Source organism: Diplotaxodon limnothrissa, linkage group LG6 (assembly GCF_057381915.1).
Source record: "Diplotaxodon limnothrissa isolate DT_005_m linkage group LG6, D_limnothrissa_male_GT1.1, whole genome shotgun sequence".
NCBI lineage: Eukaryota > Metazoa > Chordata > Actinopteri > Cichliformes > Cichlidae > Diplotaxodon > Diplotaxodon limnothrissa.
The window spans coordinates 5331436-5355230 of record NC_140601.1 but is presented as its reverse complement, the minus strand read 5'-3'; the positions used below and the strand labels follow the sequence as shown (position 1 = coordinate 5355230).

The 23795-nt window shown below is 42.5% G+C and overlaps 1 protein-coding gene across 3 annotated transcripts in view; it reads right to left on the bottom strand.

Moving 5' to 3' along the window:
- Nucleotides 1–23795, bottom strand: part of ttbk1a (tau tubulin kinase 1a) — a 56257-nt gene that overhangs the window by 26091 nt on the left and 6371 nt on the right. The window contains exons 2-13 of one of the 3 annotated variants that reach the window (XM_085355526.1): nucleotides 21670–21828; nucleotides 20612–20759; nucleotides 18425–18498; nucleotides 17437–17577; nucleotides 16818–16922; nucleotides 14304–14396; nucleotides 8814–8879; nucleotides 8135–8227; nucleotides 2639–2764; nucleotides 2404–2558; nucleotides 1973–2177; nucleotides 516–688 (exon numbers count right to left, since the gene is read on the bottom strand). In XM_085355526.1, coding sequence (XP_085211652.1) covers nucleotides 516–688; nucleotides 1973–2177; nucleotides 2404–2558; nucleotides 2639–2764; nucleotides 8135–8227; nucleotides 8814–8879; nucleotides 14304–14396; nucleotides 16818–16922; nucleotides 17437–17577; nucleotides 18425–18498; nucleotides 20612–20759; nucleotides 21670–21828 — 1538 coding nt within the window. Of the gene's footprint in view, nucleotides 1–515; nucleotides 689–1972; nucleotides 2178–2403; nucleotides 2559–2638; nucleotides 2765–8134; nucleotides 8228–8813; nucleotides 8880–14303; nucleotides 14397–16817; nucleotides 16923–17436; nucleotides 17578–18424; nucleotides 18499–20611; nucleotides 20760–21669; nucleotides 21829–23795 lie in introns of those variants that run through there. The other 2 variants (XM_085355528.1, XM_085355527.1) reach the window with 2 other exon arrangements.

Sequence of the window (23795 nt, the reverse complement as noted above, 5' to 3'; positions counted from 1 at the left end):
TAGTTGATTTTTCAAAGGAAACATTAAGTCTCGGTTCACCACCGATCCATATCATATAAAACATATGATATACAGAATGTGAAGTCCATTACAAACCTCGGTCAGTTCAGACACGTCCAAGTCAAGTCATGGTAACAGAAACTTTGAAGCCAAGTTTCACATTAAAAAGATTCGGTCTTTGGAGTGTATCCAAATGAATTCTCAACAATCAAAATCAAGCAAAATCTCAGAGCCAAATCCAAGTCATTCAAATCTAGTTGAACCTCTTTTGTACATTTCTGATTTATGTGGATTCAAAAAGTTGAGATCAAATTCTTTTAGAGCAAAGGCCTCATAATTAATTAATTCTAATCTTTGGTGTGATTTTATTTTTCAATAGGCAGGTTGAGTTTGGCTTATGTTTATTTTTTAAACTGGAAAATGTTTTCATATTTGTTGTTTGTTACCAAAAGTAACATGAAACGCTGTCTCTTCACCTAAAACCACCTTTGTTGTTTTCTATACTTTACTGTCACCTCTGTCCATAGGCGTCAGCCCGGCCCTCAGCTGCAGAAAGACGATCAGATTCTGGGCTGTTGACCCGCCGATATCGTAAGGACCGACCCTGTCCTGTTGGGGACTCGGGTCCTACACCTCGTACAGGAGACACTGGACAGGCCCCTCGAATTGCTTCCTCTTCCTGAGCCCCCTGAGGAATGATAAAAAAGTGAGCAACCATTTAAACACTCTCGAAGGCAACTCTAAAACGACTTCCTTAAGTCAACATTGTCTTGATGCATGGTCAATCATCCAGGTAAGGAAATGGGTGAGCGAGTTTGGATAAGTGACAAAATGTTTCTCCCACTGAAAATGCTACGTCCAGATGAACAGAATCAACTTTCTGGAATTAAGTCAGAAGCATAAATAACAGCAACCCTAAGCCTAAAAGCTAACGTGATGTTTTGGAGACAAGCAAAAGAAACGTTTTTTGGAGATAAAACTAATACATTTTGATACCAGTGATTCTTTTTTTTTGTACAAGACTTCAAAACTTGCAAGAAGAAAAAATAAGAAAAAAGAAAAATGACATTTTCTGATAGTATATGGGTAGAGTTAAGGGCAGTCACTGATAGTGACTTGGCAGAAGGTTCATGTGAACCAAAATGTCTTAAGACTAAACAACTAACACATTTTAGAATCATCTAAAAGGCTGTAATGACAAAAATATTTTCAGGCAATCCACTTTTTGTTTTTATCAACTAATAATTGCATAAGAATGTTGCTTATGTTTCTAATGAAAAAAGTCCATGTGAAATCTCAGGGATTTCCACAGGACTTCATGCAGTCCTATTAAAAAGTACACTCCCTGATTCAGTAGCAGGTAGAACTACCTTTAGCAGCAATAACTCAAAGTAATTGTTTTCTCTATAGCTTAATCAGTCTCTCAAATTGTCCAGCCATACATCCATTTTCTTCTGCTACCCATGGGCAGAGAAACCTAGACCCCCTCCTCTAGGTTATCCAGGGATACACTGAGGTGTTTCCAGGCAAGACGAGAGAGCTAACCTTGATTATTCACAGTCATTCTGCTGTAGATAATGATCCCAAGCTAGTGTGCTTGGGATCATTATCTGTTGTATGATCCCATTTGGACCAAGTTAAAAAAAAGCCCAAATCATCACCACTCTGCTTGACAGTCAGTGTTTGTACTGACATGCTGTGTTATGGCCCAACCTCCACTTTGGTCATGTCTATCCAATGGACAATGTTCTAGAAGGCTTGTGGTTTGACACAGTTTAGCAAATATAAACTGTGCTACCATTTTTATTTTTCAAGGTTTTCCCCTCCTGTAAATTCTTCCAAACAAGCCACATTTTAAGTCTCCTAATTGTAGTACCTCCTTAGCATGCTAACTAAGGCCTCTAGAGTCTGATTCTGGGGTCGATTTAATGGGACTGTGGCATTACCAAAACCTATAACTGATGGTTCATACCTTGGTTAGGCTGATCCTGAGTCTATTGCGGTTAAAGTCTGTGTCATCCCAGCCTTCTCCAGTCTCTCCAGGATGCTGGACACCGGTTTCCCCAGGGGGTCGGCTCGGTGGAGGTGGAGGAGCATTTTCCTGATCACTGAGATGCTCGTCTTGAACATCGGTGTTCTCCCTCTGTAGGTCTCCAGGAACTGGAGTCACAATGGCTCTATGGACACAGAATATAGCAAATCTTTACATAGATGCTGTTATTTCAGAAATACTTTTGCAATTTACAAAACTTTTTTGTTATGGTATATTAACCAAATTATTTCTAATACAGTCTGCATAGCTTTACAAATCAAAGAAAAATGGCAAGTGGCTGTTAGAGAAACTTCCCTTTTTGGCACTTCTATTTCAGACTTATTTTACAGGAGGTTGCAGCTTGTTCTTACCCCACCATGGCTGCAGTAGGTCGGGTGTTGTGCTGTGGTTGGGTGGAGGCACTGGTTGACAGCGTGACATCACTTCCTCCCTTTTCCCAATCAAAGGGTTCATTCTCTGTAATGATTCGCTCCTTCATACTGTTCTCAAACACTGACATCAGCAGCTGGAAAAAATACACAAATTTATGAATGTGAATCAAAGTCTCAATATTAGACTGCTCCTCTGAACTTTTATTATATCTACCTGGTAATCTGGTTTAGTGTAGTAGTCCAGGGCCAGGACATGGTCCAGAAAGATTTTAAACTCTGAAGGCATGTGTTTGAGCAGCAGCTGATGGTCATAACGCTCTTTAATTTGACCAACTTGTTCCTAAACAGAAAAAAAGACAACAATATATATACATATATACATCCATCCATCTTCATCCGCTTTATCCGAGGCCGGGTTGCGGGGGCAGCAGCCTAAGCAAAGAGGCCCAGACCTCCCTCTCCCCAGCCACCTCCTCCAGCTTATCCGGGGGAACACCAAGGCGTTCCCAGGCCAGCCGAGAGATATAATCTCTCCAGCGTGTCCTGGGTCTGCCCCGGGGCCTCACCCAGGAGGCGCCCATGAGGCATCCTTGTCAGATGCCCGAACCACCTCAGCTGGCTCCTTTCGATGTGGAGCAGCAGCGGCTCTACTCTGAGCCCCTCCCGGATGGCCGAACCTCTCACCCAATCTCTAAGGGAGAGGCCAGCCAAACTTTGGAGAAAGCTCATTTCTGCCGCTTGTACATATATATAAAAAAAAAAAAACACCCAGCACGCCCCTGCGGGCGGTTTATCCTTCAAGCTCGGGTCCTCTACCAGAGGCCTGGGAGCTTGAGGGTCCTGCGCAGTATCTTAGCTGTTCCCAGGACTGCGCTCTTCTGGACAGAGATCTCCGATGTTATTCCCGGGATCTGCTGGAGCCACTCGCCTAGCTTGGGAGTCACCGCACCTAGTGCTCCGATTACCACGGGGACCACCGTTACCTTCACCCTCCACATCCTCTCGAGCTCTTCTCTGAGCCCTTGGTATTTCTCCAGCTTCTCGTGTTCCTTCTTCCTGATATTGCTGTCATTCGGAACCGCTACATCGATCACTACGGCCGTCTTCTTCTGTTTGTCTACCACCACTATGTCCGGTTGGTTAGCCACCACCATTTTGTCCGTCTGTATCTGGAAGTCCCACAGGATCTTAGCTCGGTCATTCTCCACCACCCTTGGGGGCATCTCCCATTTTGACCTCGGGACTTCTAGGTTATACTCGGCACAGATGTTCCTGTACACTATGCCGGCCACTTGGTTATGGCGTTCCATGTATGCCTTGCCTGCTAGCATCTTGCACCCTGCTGTTATGTGCTGGATTGTCTCTGGGGCATCTTTACACAGCCTGCACCTGGGGTCTTGCCTGGTGTGATAGACCCCAGCCTCTATGGATCTTGTACTCAGAGCTTGTTCTTGTGCTGCCATGATTAGTGCCTCTGTGCTGTCTTTCAGTCCAGCTTTGTCCAGCCACTGGTAGGATTTCTGGATATCAGCCACCTCCTCTATCTGCCGGTGGTACATACCGTGCAGGGCCCTGTCCTTCCATGATGGTTCCTCGTCTCCCTCCTCTTTCTTGGGTTTCTGCTGCCTGAGGTATTCACTGAGCACTCGGTCGGTTGGGGCCATCTTCCCAATGTATTCTTGGATGTTCCTTGTCTCATCCTGGACTGTGGTGCTGACACTCACCAGTCCCCGGCCCCCTTCCTTCCGCTTAGCGTACAGCCTCAGGGTGCTGGACTTGGGGTGAAACCCTCCATGCATGGTCAGGAGCTTTCTTGTCTTTATGTCAGTGGCTTCTATCTCCTCCTTTGGCCAGCCTATTACCCCAGCAGGGTACCTGATCACGGGCAGGGCGTATGTGTTGATTGCCCGGATCTTGTTCTTACCATTCAGCTGACTCCTCAGGACTTGCCTGACCCTCTGCAGGTACTTGGTGGTTGCAGCCTTTCTAGCGGCCTCTTCATGGTTCCCATTTGCCTGCGGGATCCCCAGGTACTTGTAACTGTCCTCTATGTCTGCAATGTTGCCTTCTGGTAGTTCAATCCCCTCAGTTCTGACTACCTTCCCTCTCTTTGTTACCATCCGACTACACTTCTCCAGTCCGAACGACATTCCAATGTCATTGCTGTATAGCCTGGTAGTGTGGATCAGTGAATCGATGTCTCGTTCACTCTTGGCATACAGCTTGATGTCATCCATGTACAGGAGGTGGCTGACAACTGCTCCGTTCCGTAGTCGGTATCCGTAGCCAGTCTTGTTAATGATCTCACTGAGGGGGTTCAGGCCTATGCAGAACAGCAGTGGGGACAGAGCATCTCCTTGGTAGATCCCGCACTTGATGGTAACTTGTGCTATGGGCTTGGAGTTGGCCTCTAGTGTTGTACGCCACATCCCCATTGAGTTCCTGATGAAGGCTCTTAGGGTCCCATTGATCTTGTACAATTCTAGGCATTCCAGTATCCAGCTGTGGGGCATCGAGTCATAGGCCTTCTTGTAATCAATCCAGGCAGTGCACAGGTTGGTCAGTCTGGTCTTGCAGTCTCGGCTGATTGTTCTGTCTACCAGTAGCTGGTGTTTTGCACCTCTGGTATTCTTGCCAATTCCTTTCTGTGTCCCACTCATGTATTGACCCATGTGCCTGTTCATCTTAGCCGATATGATGCCTGACAGGAGCTTCCATGTAGTACTGAGGCAGGTTATTGGTCGGTAGTTGGAGGGGACCGGTCCCTTCTTGGGGTCCTTGGGGATCAGGACCGTCCGGCCTTCAGTTAGCCATTCCGGGTGTCTCTCGTTAACTAGCAGCTGGTTCATTTGTGCTGCCAGACGCTCGTGGAGTGCAGTCAGCTTCTTCAGCCAGTAGGCGTGAACCATGTCGGGCCCTGGTGCTGTCCAACTCTTCATACTGGAGACCCTTTCTTGGATATCTGCCACTGTGATGGTTACTGGACCCTGTTCAGGGAGGTCGCTGTGGTCTGCCCTCAGATCCACTAGCCACTGAGCATTGCCGTTATGGGTTGCATCCTTCTCCCATATGCTCTTCCAGTATTGCTTCGTCTCCAGCCTTGGTGGTGCTGTTCTCTTATTGTTCCCTTGCCACTGAGAGTACACCTTTGCTGGTTCTGTGGAGAACAGCTGGTTTATTCTCCTGCCTTCTATCTCTCTGGTGTACCTCCTCAAGCGGCTGGCCAAGGCTGTGAGTCTTTGCTTGGCAGTTTCCAAGGCCTCAGGTATGGACAGCTTGCTGTATTTCTTAGGCACCTTATTTGTCGCACCTTTCTGCAACTCTGTTAGTTGGCTAACCTCCCTCCGTGCTACTTTGATCTTGCCCTCTAGCCTCCTTCTCCATGGAGGGTACTGCCCCTTGTGGCTGTTCAACTTGTAGCCAAGCATCTCACTGATCACTCAGGCAGCAGAAACCCAAGAAAGAGGAGGGAGACGAGGAACCATCATGGAAGGACAGGCCCCTGCACGGTATGTACCACCGGCAGATAGAGGAGGTGGCTGATATCCAGAAATCCTACCAGTGGCTGGACAAAGCTGGACTGAAAGACAGCACAGAGGCACTAATCATGGCAGCACAAGAACAAGCTCTGAGTACAAGATCCATAGAGGCTGGGGTCTATCACACCAGGCAAGACCCCAGGTGCAGGCTGTGTAAAGATGCCCCAGAGACAATCCAGCACATAACAGCAGGGTGCAAGATGCTAGCAGGCAAGGCATACATGGAACGCCATAACCAAGTGGCCGGCATAGTGTACAGGAACATCTGTGCCGAGTATAACCTAGAAGTCCCGAGGTCAAAATGGGAGGAGCTAAGATCCTGTGGGACTTCCAGATACAGACGGACAAAATGGTGGTGGCTAACCAACCGGACATAGTGGTGGTAGACAAACAGAAGAAGACGGCCGTAGTGATCGATGTAGCGGTTCCGAATGACAGCAATATCAGGAAGAAGGAACACGAGAAGCTGGAGAAATACCAAGGGCTCAGAGAAGAGCTCGAGAGGATGTGGAGGGTGAAGGTAACGGTGGTCCCCGTGGTAATCGGAGCACTAGGTGCGGTGACTCCCAAGCTAGGCGAGTGGCTCCAGCAGATCCCGGGAATAACATCGGAGATCTCTGTCCAGAAGAGCGCAGTCCTGGGAACAGCTAAGATACTGCGCAGGACCCTCAAGCTCCCAGGCCTCTGGTAGAGGACCCGAGCTTGAAGGATAAACCACCCGCAGGGGCGTGCTGGGTGTATATATATATATATATAAACAAACAACACCCAGCACGCCCCTGCGGGCGGTTTATCCTTCAAGCTCGGGTCCTCTACCAGAGGCCTGGGAGCTTGAGGGTCCTGCGCAGTATCTTAGCTGTTCCCAGGACTGCGCTCTTCTGGACAGAGATCTCCGATGTTGTTCCCGGGATCTGCTGGAGCCACTCGCCTAGCTTGGGAGTCACCGCACCTAGTGCTCCGATTACCACGGGGACCACCATTACCTTCACCCTCCACATCCTCTCGAGCTCTTCTCTGAGCCCTTGGTATTTCTCCAGCTTCTCGTGTTCCTTCTTCCTGATATTGCTGTCATTCGGAACCGCTACATCGATCACTACGGCCGTCTTCTTCTGTTTGTCTACCACCACTATGTCCGGTTGGTTAGCCACCACCATTTTGTCCGTCTGTATCTGGAAGTCCCACAGGATCTTAGCTCGGTCATTCTTCACCACCCTTGGGGGCATCTCCCATTTTGACCTCGGGACTTCCAGGTTATACTCGGCACAGATGTTCCTGTACACTATGCCGGCCACTTGGTTATGGCGTTCCATGTATGCCTTGCCTGCTAGCATCTTGCACCCTGCTGTTATGTGCTGGATTGTCTCTGGGGCATCTTTACACAGCCTGCACCTGGGGTCTTGCCTGGTGTGATAGACCCCAGCCTCGGAGCTTGTTCTTGTGCTGCCATGATTAGTGCCTCTGTGCTGTCTTTCAGTCCAGCTTTGTCCAGCCACTGGTAGGATTTCTGGATATCAGCCACCTCCTCTATCTGCCGGTGGTACATACCGTGCAGGGGCCTGTCCTTCCATGATGGTTCCTCGTTTCCCTCCTCTTTCTTGGGTTTCTGCTGCCTGAGGTATTCACTGAGCACTCGGTCAGTTGGGGCCATCTTCCCATTGTCTCATCCTGGACTGTGGTGCTGACACTCACCAGTCCCCGGCCCCCTTCCTTGCGCTTAGCGTACAGCCTCAGGGTGCTGGACTTGGGGTGAAACCCTCCATGCATGGTAAGGAGCTTTCTTGTCTTTATGTCAGTGGCTTCTATCTCCTCCTTTGGCCAGCCTATTACCCCAGCAGGGTACCTGATCACGGGCAGGGCGTACGTGTTGATGGCCCGGATCTTGTTCTTACCATTCAGCTGACTCCTCAGGACTTGCCTGACCCTCTGCAGGTACTTGGTGGTTGCAGCCTTTCTAGCGGCCTCTTCATGGTTCCCATTTGCCTGCGGGATCCCCAGGTACTTGTAACTGTCCTCTATGTCTGCAATGTTGCAGACATAGAGGAATATATATATATATATATATATATATATATATATATATATATATATATATATATATATACATTGATCAAAACAGATGGATACAAAGGCTATCTCATCTCATAAAAACTAGAAACAAGAAACCTTCTGACCTTATCCTTGATCTTTCTCCAAGGCAGCTGCCCAACAGCAAACTCCACCAGCATGTAAAACAATGACCAAAGGTCATCATGGCGACCCATTTCCTGGAGGAGCACAACAGGAAGACATTGTTAGCATAACATTCTAAACAGAATGTTCACATTCTGACTTGTGTCATTAAAATCGCTAATTAAGACGGTGTTGTGGGGTGACAGGTAATCTAATGGAATATTTATTGCATTAAGGTTAGGTGTTTCAGTATCAAATCAGACTAGCTTGAGTTGCATTTATCTTTCACAAGTATGAAGCAACTTTTGTAAACAAAATCTGCACATTGGCTGTGTGTTCAGGAGCATAATCATTAAAACTGCAAAAAGGCAAAATTCCTACAAAAATATAAATATAGAACAACGATGGCAATTTGATCTGTATATTTGTTATATTTGTTTATCAATAAAAAGGAGCAGAATGATCTGTCTCATGCACTTGAACTGAGAGCTCTGGGCTAGGGAGTACCAAGGTCCTCTACCACAGTGTGTTCTTCAGTAGATGGTAGAGTGGTAACTTCTACCTCACAAATCCATGTTGCTTCTCCCAGCCTCTTGCACCATTTCTAGGTACAAGAGGCTCACCACCAACTCTGCAGCCAACTCAGAGGTTATACTTTAAAGACAAACAAACAGTACTGACCTTGTTTTTGTGAGCATTGACTGAAGCGTAGCGGACGGTCCCTCTAAAACCTGCCACAGTTCTTGGCTAAAAAGAGGATGCAAAAAAGTCAGCAGTTGCAACAACATGCATCCAGTTCACATCCAGTTACACTAATATGAAAAAGATTGGGAATCTCTCTTATTTTTTTTTTTTGAATTTGTGTTTATCATTGGGTGATTGGCTTCCTTTTAATATATGTCATTCCTTATGGAAAAAGTAGTGATTCAGCAATAACATAAAGTTTATTGGATTAACATACAATATGCATCATAACAAAATTAGACAGATGCATAAATTTGGGCACCCCAATAGACATATATCAACACATAGCATACCCTATGTGTTGGCATGAAAATAAACTGTAAGTATTGTGACAAAATAAATCATTAAAAACATGTAACTTGTAAACAAAACGATCAAGTGGATATATAGCATCAAACATTCAACCCAGTGTCAACATAACTCTGTAGTACAGGAGCTTTAGAAAGAAACAGATGCAATCCTGTTTAACATCAATGTGATCGTTATACACGTGTTTCTGACATCAAAAGAAAAATAAGCAAAATAAGACACAAAGACACCAGCAGACGAACACACTGCATCAGAGAGATCTGCACACGCAAGTATCAATTTACATAATTCCACTTTAATATTATTCAAATTTGTTTTTTGGGCTGTTTTTTATGACCTATTCTTAATAGTAGTGTTAAAATCTGGTTATGCATTTGGATATTATATGTAGATTGCGTAATGCCTTTATCTATGTATATATGTTTATATAAATAACTATATGAGATAAAAAATACATTTTTAAAAAGACACAATTAACTTTTATTCATTTTTATGACTCAACTTTGAGTCTTTAGATTTACATCAATTAATAAATTGCTTTATGTACTTTTCTATCTATACATTTATTGGACAGTTAGTCTAAAGGCACACTGAATTTGTTGTGTAAAACAACATGAAATTCCAAATTTTACGGATCTTCCCATGTAACCCATATACACACCAAACGTGCGTATATGCGTGCGTAAAATTCATCCTCAAAAACAGACAGAAAAAAATGAAGTTGTGATGAAGGGATAACGAACTGGTCCTGATGTTCCTAAACGAGAAAAGGAACAAACTGATATTCTGGGTTCATCCAGTTCCCACAAGAGGGCGGCTGCTAGAGAATATTATGGTTTGATCCCAGAATTGGAGCTGCATTCGTACATATTTCAGGATGTCAGAGAGGCAGTTTGAAGTCTTTTTAGCAGATTTGGGAACACAATTGTATCATTTTACTATTACCATATCCTTGTATACTCAGTAAAGGTGCAAGATTTGTGCTATTAGTGCACTTGTTGCCAAATACAGTGATCTTAGTCAGATCTATTCATTGGTATCCCAAAAAATTGGAAAAATCGATTTGGTTCGAAAAAATAAATGCCACAAATTTGTGTTGGTGGTGTTAATGAGTAAGAATACTTGACTTGGTGAGCCTGAAAAATATTCTTGACACATTCAATTTTTGAGATTTCAGACATCCGCTGTGAAAGGGCCTTTAGTCTCACCATAAAAAAGTACTTGCTTCTGCCACACAGAAGCAAGACACCTACTAGCCGATAACTTAATACAGTGACATGAAAAAGCAATTAATTAGAAGGATAACAGAAATAAATGCAAAATGCAGTTTCTAAATTAAGGTGTTTATTGTTAAGAGTCAAAAAAATCCAAACCTACACTACAGGACGAAAGTTTAAGAACACACAAGTTTTTCCAATTTTTTATTGAAAACTATGCAGTGTATTGGCCCGTTGCACTCTGAAATGAAAGCATAGTACAAATAAGCAATTGGAGTTAAAAAAGAAATCATGGAATCAATTTATAGACCAAAATATATTCTAAACTTTGACTCATCAAAGCAGCCACCTTTGGCAGCTATAACAGCTGAACACACCCGTGGCATTCTTTCTACAATAGAAATCAAATATTCTTCAGAAAGTTGTTCCCATATCTGTTGCAGAAGTTCCCATAAATGTGGACCTTGTCTGTTGCTTTGCTTTCACTCTTCCATCCAGTTCATCCCAAACCAGCTCGATGGGGTTCAAATCTGGAGACTGTGCTGCCACTTCATGTTTTCAAGCTCACCATCATGTTATTTCTTCCTGAGGTAGTTCTGGTATGGCTTGGACTTATGTTTTGGGTCATTATCTTGCTGTAGGATGAACCCCTGACCAACTAGGTGCATACCAGAGGGTACTGCATGGCGCTGCAGAATGCTGCGGTAGCTGTTTTGGTTCAGGGTGCTGACCCTGGATCCAGCAAAACAGCCCCAGATCATCACACTTCCTCCTTCCTTCATTTGGCAGTTGATGCCACACACTGTGGAACCATCCTCACGCTTACTCGACGGTGTACAAAGATCCTGAATGATGAATCAAAGATTTCAAATTTTGATTTATCCCTCCATAATACTTTCTTCCAGTCTTCAGTAGTCCAATGGCGGTGTCCAGGCATGTCCCTTTGTTTTATTCTCACGTCTTAGCAATGGCTCTCTTGCTGCAACTCATCCTGTCAAACCTACAGCTTGAAGTCTTATTTTCACAGTTGAAACTGAGACTTGCTTATACGACCACTATTAAGCTGTGCTCAAAGCTGTTGTCCTGCGAGCCACCTATCAAACAAGCTGTCCTCTGAATCAGTTGTGTCTTTGGGTCTGTCAGACCTCTTGCTGTCAGTTTGTTTCTGAGTGCCTTTGGATGATGAAGGAAACTGTACTCACTGACACCTTGACTTTATTTGCAATTTCTCTGTAGAAAAGACATACTCTTTTAAGTGCTATGATGGTCTGTCTCTCTTCCATTGTTAATTTTCTTTTTCTTGACATCTTTGTGGCAACACACTACTTTTTGCCGTACAATATTGTTCAACTAAAGCTCACAAGGGTATGGTACCACAGTGTGTTCCACCACTGCTTTTATACAGACAGAGGGGGTTGTAAGTAATCTAGAAAAATTACAACACCTGTAGGAATTAGTAGCACCAGCTTTTAAGGCTTGATCAACCTCCATTGCTGCGGAACAGCTTTAAATTGTTAACCCATTTTGTGTTCCCTGAAAAGGGCCTTTTTGTATAATTCTGAAATGTCAGAATAAAAATCTATATCACATCTTTGGAAAGCTAAGTTGAGTTGTTCTAGACATACTGAGCCCTGATTACTGCCACACCTGTTCTCAATCAAGAAATCAATTTAAAAAGGACCTGCCTGATAAAGTGGAGTAGACCAAAAGCTCCCCAAAAGCCAGACATCATGCCATAATCCAAAAAAATTCAGGAACAAATGAGAAACAAAGTAACTGAGAGCTCTCAGCCCAGAAAAGGTTTTAAAGCCATTTCTAAAGCTGTGGGACTCCAACCAAACACAGTCAGGGCCATTATCCACAAATGGCAAAAACACAGACCAGTGGTGAACCTTCCCAGGAGTATACAGCCAACCTAAATTACCCCAGAAGCGCAGTGACAACTCATCCAAGAGGTCACAAAAGATCCCAGAACAACATCCAAAGAACTAAAGGCCTCGCTTGCCTCAGTTAAGGTCAGCGTCCATGACTCCACCATAAGAAAGACACTGGGCAGAAATGGCCTTTGTGGCCATTTGAGTTCCAAGACGAAAACCACTGCTAAGCAAAAGGAACACAAAGGCTTGTCTCAGTTTTGCCAGAAAACATGTTGATGATCCCTAAGACTTTTGGGAATATACTCTGTGGACTGATATGACAAATATCTGGCATAAAAGTAATGTAGCATTTCAGAAAAGGAACATCATACCGATAGTAAAATATGGTGGTGATGGTCTGAGGATGTTTTGCTTCCTCAGGATCTGGAAGACTTGCTGTGATAAATGGAAACATTAATTCTGCTGTCTACTAAAATATCCTGAAGGGCAATGTCTGGTCATCTGTTTGTAACCTCAAGGTGAAGCGCACTTGGGTTCTGCCTGCGGGACAATGATCCAAAGCAAACCAGCCAAAACACAAAAGCTTAAGAAAAACAAAATGAAGACTTTGGAATGGCCTAGTCATGACCTCCAGGTAAGATGCTGTGGCATGACCTTAAAAAGGTGGTTCATAGTCGAAAACCCTCCAGTGTGGCTGGAATACAACAGTTGTGCAAAGATGAGTGGGACAGAATTCCTCCACAGTGCTGTAAAAGACTTGATGCCAGTTATCACAATTGCTCGTTGCAGTTGTTGCTGCTAAGAGCAGCCCAACCAAGTTTTCAAGCAGGGCCATTTAGGTTTAGATTTTTTCCCCCTAATAATAAACACCTTCATTTAGATACTGCATTTTATGTTTACTGATGTTATCGTTGTCTTATATATTTTTTTGTTGACGATCTGAAACATTTAAGTGTGACAAAAAGAAGAAAACAGGAAAGGGGCAAACACCTTTTTCACACCACTGTACTTGACAGGTGGATAAAAGTCCATTTAACATTTAAAAATTCAATACAGTGACCATTTTCAAGTTACTTGTTAACAAAAACATAAAGTGAACTACACTCTTTTTTTATGAATGTCTAAGTTTTAAATTATACACATTTAAATAAGTAGAAGTCAACTGTAGAAGTCTGAAACTACCCTGACATTTTTGTTAGCAATTTGCAGAAAGGGACATAGGATTTAGTAGTTCACGTTGTACTATGTGTTGTATTATCAGTTGTTTCAGTCACAACTCCTGGATGGGCCCATTATACTCCTCACTGACTCAATTGTCATCTATGGCAGTCACAAATTTTCTTGGTTTTTTATTTCTCATGATCTAGAACAGGTTGTTTTCTACTCAGAAGATGGAACTCCTGCTGTCTATATGTCAAAGTGTCCTTGGGGAAGATATTGAACCCTCAAATATCACTGACGAGCCCATCAAAGTTTGCATGTATGTGCAAAAATTTGTTATCTACATAAAATCTACATGATATTTTCTCTTTTAATAATGTCCTACCTTACATGGGAGGGAAACTCATGGATAAATACAAGTAGAAATACACAAATTAAAATACCCATAAAAACAGAAATTTCATGATGGCTTCATGACCTACATAAATTTGAAAAAACAATTTATATTGTGTCCTTTTTTAGTTTATAGAACTGACTTACCGTATACTTAGGTTTTTGTCCACCATCTAGGGTTTTTTTTCCCGGACAAAAATCAAATCTGAATTTCACTTTCAAGTACAAGTTGTATAATTTAGTGCCTAAATTCTCTGTGCTGCCAGACCATTTTCTGATAGGGCTTCTAGCACATTCACAGTTCATTACAGTTATTGTAACGATCATGATTATTTTTATATGTGGATTTTAGAAAACTCTTAGTAGACATTATGTCATGTTTGCTCCTTTTCTTTTTTAATTCAGCTTTCACTTTGGTGCGTAGCTTTCGATGTGGCTGTGACCCATCTGTCACTATAGAAACCACTCACATCCCTGGGTAACCATGGAGATGATGGAGAAACAGGAGGCATGCACGTCAAAATCATAAATCCAAAGGAACTGTAAGAAAGACAAACACAACACTGAAACATAAAAAAGGTGAACATAAATCACATTGAACTGATAAGAAGAAAACAAGAAAAAAATCAGAACATAAATCTTTGATAAAAAAAACTGATGGCAGGTGATCAGTAGAGAGTGAACATCATACAAAATTTCACAGTAAAGAGTGACCTGATCCACAAGCAGCTGGACAGGTTGCCTCACTGGACAACCGGTTCATTCTACAGAGGACTTCACTCAACATACTTTAGTTTCCAAATACCGCAAGTGAAAAATTTTGTCACTACGTAGCAACCTCAACAGTCAAGATGAAAAAATAACGCTTGTGCTGATACGTGCAAATTGTAAGAACAGATTCAGGCTGCTGTTTGTATCTGCTGAGCATGTGTTTCATCAGGATATGTTCACTTTCAGATCAAGTGTCAAATTTTTGAAAATTAATGTATGGTAGGTCTGGCTAAAAAAGATGTGATGACAACTTTCTGCTAACAGTCCCACAATGAGTGTTGGACACACAAGAGCTGTTGCAAACAATAATGACACTTTTGAGAAATTACTGAGTGTACTTCATACACTGCATTTGTAAGTAGGTGAAGTCTCAGCTAAGTGTTTTTTGTTGTTGTCTTCTGGGTGTTATGAAACCAGATAGGAGGGGTAGCTCTGACTTAGAAACCAAGAGATACTACAAGCATATGGTAGCAACTTAACAGGTACACCAACCCCCAAATCTGGAAATTATAGGGTACCATGATTTACAAAATTACCATCATGTTGTAGTCAATGAGACTGGTTAAAGAGAGGGGGTAATGGGGAAAGAAGGAAGCAAGGCAGGAAGATACAGTGGGGGAGGGGTGAATCAAGTGAGAAAGAGCGAGCTCAGATCACTGCACTGAAGCTGACTCAGCTGTAGAATGAGAGAGAGAGACTGGGAGACAAAAGATGATGGGTGGAGAGACTGGAAGTGACAGAGAGAAAGTGCGTGGGGGGGGAGGGGGGGGGGGGCTAACGTTTCTCACCCAGTGACGCATTTTACAGCATCAAATATTCATTGACTGCTGCAACAGAAGGAACACAACACTGCAGGAGAAGAACAGGGGAGCTGGTTAAAAGATGAATAGGTGAGGAGAGGTAAGGAAGAAGGGCCCATAAAAGGATGAGGAGAGGAGGAAAAGAGAAAAAAATGAAAGTAAGGAGATAAAGTGACGAGGAGCAAGCTGACAGCAAATGGAAGCACTATACATACTCGCTGATCTAAAAATAGCTGTGTTGAGTGTGGTAGAGAGACAAAAAAGCAAGAGAGAACCTAAAAGCAGCAGCTGTGTCTGATCACACTGAAACTACAAATACCAAGAGACCTGATCGATACAAAAGCTGTTTAGAAGCCCAACAACCACTTCTGTCAGTTTACAGCAAACTATCACATGAATCCCTGAGATTTGTTATTGAGTACTGCAAATCATTGATCCGATATTGTACAGACTCACAGGAAATGAGAGAGAATGTACTGCAGTGCAGCAAACACACCCATTTGTCTGCCTGAGTCTGTGCACCTGTGTAGTTTTTTATTATTTACTTTGGTATTTTTTGCAGCTTTAAAGGAAACTATCTCATATTGGTTACTGCTATAGTTTAGGACACTGATATAGCATAGTCTCTGTTATAGTGCGTACACTGTTCACTATTATAGTCTGTTCATAGCACCATACTCCCACTACTGTACATATATTTACCACACATTGATACATCTGTATATCTGTCCGTCTGTATGCTATACAGATCATCTGTACATATCTGTACATATGTATACATAACTACATCTGTACATTTGCTCTCTGTATAGCAACATAAGCATCTGTGTACTTGACTTATTTGTACATAATCTGTTCATAACTATTCCCACCTTTTATACTACCCTTATCGGCATATAATCTGCTCCTATTGCACTCACTGCTCTTGCACTTGTGATTAGATGCATACTGTATTTTGTTACCCTGTATTTATACCTGTGTAATGACAATAAAGTTGAATCCTAACACAGAAAGAAATGACATATGTGTTGTGTGTAGGACCACAATAAGAAATTAAATAACAAAGTTGTAAGAAAACGCTAAAAAAAAAAGATACTTGAGAAATTATTTTACTATGTTGTTTAGGTTTAGGTTTGGAGTATACGCAGAGTCAAAATAAGGATATATGTCCTACCTCTGATTATTTTTTTTCCCTAACATCCAATATGCATGAATAATTCTCCATACATTCTCCAAACCTCTAGTGACTTTATTATAATAATTGCTGTTCTTTGAAAAAACACTAGCAAAAACTAGCAAATGAACCTTGAGTTACAAATATTCTCTCCAACAATATCTCCACTGTAATAGATGAGCTTCAGTGCTGTGCTTCAGCTTTTGGTACGGTTCGCTTTCACAGACTAAGTGTCTTACCGGGCGGACCTCTCCTGTGGTATTGGTGTACTGCCTTGCCAGACCAAAGTCCAGCATGTAGCATTTCCTGTAGGTGGAGGGGAGCCGTCCCATTGCAAAGTTTGACTGCAGAAATAAAACACAGTGCATCACTCAACTAGTTTAATCTAAAAGCATCTGCACACAAGAAACGTGAAGGGTATATGGGTCCTCTAACTTTGGTTCTACCTCTGCTCATTTACATAAAAATCTATTCATCCGACATCCTATTAACACCCCTTCTGTTCTGGTTTTATTGGCTTGCTTTGATATTTAGATTACCTAAAGATCTAAAGTATCAAAGTTCACCTGAAACCAGATAGACGTTTTAAATTGAGAAACTTTCAGCTACTTATATTAAATTGTTACCAAATTGCAGACATTTGGACTGTTCTACTGGTATTACAGAAACTGGACCTATATTTGGCCTGCAGAAAACTATAGCTTAGGGGAAAAGCATTCATTACCATTTTGACACATCCGGGCAAGAAAAATCAAAAGTTAATATCAGTAAATAATCTCTACCTAAAATCACTTTTAACTCAGGAACTCAGTCTACAGGAGAAACACAAGGTTGCAGAATTTTTCAAGAAACCTGTACCGGTTTGATGTCGCGGTGCAGAAAGCCCACTGAGTGGATGGCTTCAATGGATTCCAGGATCTGCTTCCCAAGTCTCAGGGTGGTACTCATGGTAAAGGTTCCTCTGGGTTGACTCCTTCGCAGGTCAGCCAGGTTACGACCCTGGGTGAGGGACAGTGACAAGACAGCGGGACTTAATTTCTGCTTGCTTTTAGTCAGGCTGAAATGTGTAAAGATCAGGTTTCAAAAAAGTAATCTAATAAAAACGTGGAAAATGCAAAACTGGATATGACTCATAGGAGACACAGTGGCAACAGTAATGAGAAATACACCAGGTTCAAATAAATTGGGACTGTTCTGTGCTGTTATCAGCAAAGGCAACATTAAAAGGTGGTCACCAGTAAATTCATCTGTTTGCATTCTGGCTATGACTTTATTAAAGGTCAATTACACTTATCCTCATTATTTTATGTATTTTTTCTGGTTACATTGCAGGAAGTCATAATACCAAATGCTGAATCCTTGAAGCAGGGGTTATATTAATGTAATTGCACTCCAGCAGGTTCTCTCACCCCAACCGGTCGCAACAGATGGCCCCGCCCCTCCCTGAGCCTGGTTCTGCTGGAGGTTTCTTCCTGTTAAAAGGGAGTTTTTCCTTCCCACTGTCGCCAAAGTGCTTGCTCATAGGCGGTCATATGATTGTTGGGTTTTTCTCTGTATCTATGAAGCGCCTTGAGGCGACTTTTGTTGTGATTTGGCGCTATATAAATAAAATTGAATTGAATTGAATTGAATTGAAGGTTTTTTTTAAGACTGTAAAACCTATACATTTGGTAGATCTTAACATGACAGCAACATGAAGACTTCCTCCTGGTGTGCTTCCTCAAAGCAGAATTTTTTAAATGCTAAAGCAATAATCTACCTTATTACTGTGTGTTATGTGTCCCTCTACACTGTTATGCTTCCCAGTAAAAGACTGTGGTTGACATGCATCCAGACAGTGACTCACCTGAAGCTGCATGACGACATAGTTGAATTTGTCGTTTCTCCCACAGCCAATAAACTTACAAACATGGTTTTTCCCTGGAAGGGAAAAAGAAGAGAGAGGAGGCTAATAAACACTTTCCTAATGTACCACAACTTCAACGAAACAAATATTGTTCTACTAAACTAATCAGATTTACAAAGACTTATATATTTAGCACCCTGAAAATTACATATTGGATTAAATTCTTTCAGAGATGTATCTATTTTATGTTTCAATAGCCATTTCCTCCACGTTATTTGGGCCAGTTGAGAGATTTACTCTCCCGTGCCTAAAGCTCCTGACCCAGGAGGTGCCCATCTATATCAGATATGCGAGCCACCTTAACTGGCTTCCTTCAATGTGGAGGAATAGTGCCTCTATTTTGAGCCCCTCTCATCCTCTTTGCCAGCCACACTTCGGAGAAAGCTCTAGCCAAAGCTTGCGACCACAGTGGAGGGTAGGAATGCACACTGATCAGTAAATCAACAGCTACGCTTTTATGCTTAATTCCCTCATCACCACAGCAGACCAACATAAGGCCATTTTTATGCTCGCCACATTGCTTGTGTAGTGGTGTAATTTTCACATCAAATCCTGTGTCGCTAGACACAATAGACACAATGGGTGTATAATCGTGTGTTTACTGAGAATCTTGCACAGAAGCTCAGAGACATACTAACACTAAGGGGAGGACATTCCAACTGTTTAAAAACTTGAGTTTGTGGGTGCTGGTTTAACTCACTGCGACGAGCAGGTGCCTACATGCCGTGCGGCTGGGAGTAGCCTCCCCAGGTTCGAATCTGACCCGCAGCCCTTTGCTGCATGTCTTACCCCCTCTCTCCCCCTCCACTTTCCCGTCACTCTTTACTCTTTCTATCAAATAAACACTGAAAAAATAAATTAAAAACAGAACAACCTGAGTTTGTGGAGAGAACTTTACAAAATAACACTTGACAAAGTCTTGGCTTCTAGTTTTGACTTCTCCTCATCAGTGCGTACGATATTGTCTGAGTGGCAACACCTATTGTTTAGGAGAATACAACAGAGGCTTCCTGCACCTTAATAGCGGGTATAAATGGTTGCATCTGTGCAATGCAGGTGTGGCGGTGAGCAGTGAGAAATATATTTGTGTATGTTTCTCATGGTTTTTTTTAAACCTGCTGTTTACTATTCATATTTAATATCTGCACAGTTAGTGTGGAACACCCAAATTTTGTTGAACATATGCAATCACAATAAAGGGCTGTCCTATTTTTCAGAGATTATAAAAGTGCCAATACACCCTCCACAGTGATCGCTTTGTTAAAAACGCACCATTATCACACGGATGTTTAAGTATTCAGTAGACAATAGTTGTCGCCACTCAGACAATATCACGTCATACATGCTGATAAGGAGGAGCAGAAGTCAAGTGTTTCCACAAACTCAGGTTTTCAAACTGTTGCGTTATCTCTCTGTGTGTCAGTATTTCTTTGAGCTTTGGTGCAGGATTCTGATTAAATAGGCAGGATGATCATACACTTGTGTCTTCAAGCCAGCTGCGACGACTGCAACACAATGCACAAGTTACAAAAATCAAAAAGCCGTCCGACACGCCACAGAGATTGTGTCTCATGACACAGGATGTGATGTGAAAATCGTCTCGCGACACCCACGACACAACTTAAACTGGGGAGGCAATTTGTCCTTGAGCTGAAGTGGGGACCCCACCCTTTCTTGGCTTAGTCTATGGCCTCAGACTTGGAGGGACTAATTCCCATTCCCACCACTTCACCTGCCACTTCAGTGCCAGCTTGTAGATGTACTGGTAACAGTTCACAGAAAATCAGAGGAACAAAGTGAAACACAAGTCCAAGACAACCAAGTGTGAAGCAGAAGAGGGAATGTAGCAGCATACGAGGGTTACAAGACAAAGACTCTTGAAAGGTCACCGCCCTGCTGCTAAAAACACCTTATGTGATGAAGATCAAAGGGGCTCAATCACACTCTGAAAGTTGGACCTAAAAAACATTCTTGAATTCTACTCACTAACAATTCCACAACTGGAAGCTTGTATAAACAACGTCTTTGCAGTCAGTTATGGTTTTCCTAATAATTAAACCTAATCACTTCCGCTGTGGACCACTGGCCCAAAGCAATCAGTGTAGGAGATGGTTTGGCAGCGCTTACCTTGCAGCTTCTTCAGCACTGCCACCTCCATCTTTAGCACCTGTTTGGGCTGCTGGGCTGACTCCACTTTTAGGGCCACATTTTCCCGCGTAAGCAAGTCCAAGGCTTCATAGATCTCCCCAAACCCACCCCCGCCAATCTTCTTTAGCTGGAACACAGGTTGCAGGGCAAAGAGCTCTTAATTATCTTAAAGTAACATACTGTAACCTCCAAAAAGACTTCATTCTTCATTCTTCATTCTTTTTTATCTTTAGTTCATGATGTGTTGGGTCTTTGCAGCTCAGTGGAGACAGTAGATTGATTAGTAAAGTGCAAACAGCCTTCATTTTGCAACCTGACTGGCTGAGACACGAGCAACCTTGTACTTCAGAATCCAAAGGAAGCTCAAACAGAAAATTAAAAAAAAGTTTGTCTTTCCACTAAACCCTCGAGTTTAAATGTTTGAATTCTTTGCCAGTTTAAATGTCAATTTATTTAGCTGAACATGAGGCATCAGTGATTCGACAGTCATCTCATCTTTTTAATATCGTCTATAAAGGATTTGTGTTTTTCTTTGGGATTTCTTTTTTTTTTTTATCACAACCAGAACAACAGAACATATTCTGATCCTGATACAGACATTTTTGTATGAAAATAAAATCAGAACAAAGGATACAATTTGTTTAAAAATGGTTTACTGTGTATCATGTATCGTTCATACATGGAAAAAGCTTACATTTAAATGATACGTGATGTTTTGCTTCTAATTCTTGCTGGTCTCCTCAGCTCCCAAGTACTAATCAAATAAAATGTAATGCAAAATGCTACATGCATAGTTTAACATTTGCCTTGTACTGCTGAATATAGGATTGGATTCTGTTTTATTTATATTTAAAATTTTGGGGGAAAGAAGGTTTGGATGAAATCAGAATAGATAGCAAACAGTTAACAAATATGCATACCAGCTAAGAAAATATAAATACAAAATTGTATGGGGGAAATCAGACACCCAAATCTTTCAAACGCACTACTGCAGAACGTGAAACTGAACTGGGGGAATGGGAGCTTTCCAGACTCACCACTTTCCATCGATCCTTGACCATGCAGTTTGGAGGCAGGATGTCGGCCTGCTCGGATGTTCCGTTCATGTTGGCGTTGTCCTGGAGGCCAGGGACTAGGCACTGCATCTGCCAGCTAGACAGAACACGAGCAGCTCCCAACTTAAAAGAGCCATTTATCTGTGAGCAGGGAGGATGAGAGGAGAAAAAGGAAGTAAGAAAAGACAGTCAATACTTTATACACACAATGTTGTTACCGGGATTTTCCCAGTCTAACCAGAGCTCTCTGCTGCTGTCATGGCAACATTATTATATTATTCGTATAACAACAGGCATTAGAGGTGGCTGGTTGCCATTAGAAGCCATTCTTCAGCTGGATCAGGGTACAGGTCAGTGGGGTGCGGGGTGCAAGAGGGGTTGGGTATGGCGTGATCTTGAGACCCTGAGAAAAGAAGGCAACTGGACTTTTTAGGTTTGAGAAGATGTTTTACCTCTCCAAGAAGCTTCTTTAGTTCTCTCAGAAGAGAGGGGAAACATCTTTGCAAACCTAAAGCGGTCCAGTTGCCTTGTTTTCTCAAGCTCTGAAGACTACCATGACCTGGATGACTAAGAACCTACACGGACATATGGCGTGATGGTATTTGCAGTAACTGGAGCAAATATCATGTCTGCAGAGGAAGCAGTCTAATGCTCTATTCTTATCCTGACTGCAGCTGCAGGTCAGATGCTGCAACAGCCCAACAGCCAACACCTTGCAATGTTTACTGTAGATCAGAACAAGATGGATTTAATCAACAAAAAATACTAACAACCACGAGTATGGCATGGGAACACTTTTCACTTCAATTTTAAGAAATATGTGCAAACTGCATTACTTTAAGTGGTCTTTTAACATTTGGAGTAATAGACATTTTTAGGTAATAAAAATGAATCTATAAAACTTATCTATTTCACCTTCTGTGTTTAATTCTCTCTCACATACACACATATAGGACTGCCAGAATAATTTATAATGCAGTTACTAATAACATGATTTACTGTTTGGGTCAAAAAACTCTTTTTTTTCAAAGAAAGTATCCAAGTTGACCTTAGGAAATTAAATAAGGGTTGGCAGTACTGCTCTCAAAAACTCCATAAATCACGCAATTGGAATGAGGTATCTGACAATGCGCCGGATGTGTTTGCGTTTAAGCTTAGCAACAGTTTCATGAGACTAGCAAGATCATAAGGAGCTTGTTGGGCACAAAACAACCTTGGAGTGAGCGCTGCCTGAGAAAACTACTCCAGGAAAAACAAATCCTTACAGATCTTTTTGTCTGTTTGATACAATATCACCTGTTATTGTTGCAAGATTCAACCATGCTTTGATCGTTGCAAATGGGACAGATCTACAAACAGTGCAGGGACTCATCGATGCTGAGTGAATTGTTGCACTGTCAAAGCAGTGAACTGCTTCAGGAGGTGATAAGTCTGAATTAGGCAACACAGTTCATTAACAGTAGTGACTGGAGGATGTGGTTCCCCTGTTAAATATTGTCAGCTCACTGACCATCAGTCTAATAGGCACTGCCAAAAACTTAATTCATGTAGTCAGCCATTACCTTAGTGTTCTCCAGCCATTCAACTTGAACAGAACTCTGGCTTTTCTCTGCTTTTATACAGGATATCTGCCATGAATGGTTATCAGCTTTCAGTGGATCCATAGAAGAAATCTTAAGTTCAGAGTGATACATGTGAGTCCCCAAACCATGCTGTTCTGCATGCAATGCCATGGGCTTTCATCAGTGCATGCAGAGCTCAGGCGGACTGCAGATAATAAGGGAGCGTGTCCACTGCATTTTCAGTCAGGCCAACTCTGATAGAAAACTGGACAGACTGGGAAGGTGGGGAGGAGGCTTCTCTGCACCTACAGTGATACAGATCTGTTTAACAGCAGCAGCTGCACAGAGACCAGGCAGCTGGGAGTCACTGTAACACTGGAGAGGTAGGGAAACCTGCTGCAGGCCTCAACAAACTGCTGAGCCGCCAATCACTGCAGAGGGTGGGACCACACAGTCTCCCCGGATACACTGGAATAGTCTTGGACGACAGTAAGCACAGTGCAGAGTAAATGGCCAATCAGAATTGCGATACTATGCATTACGTGT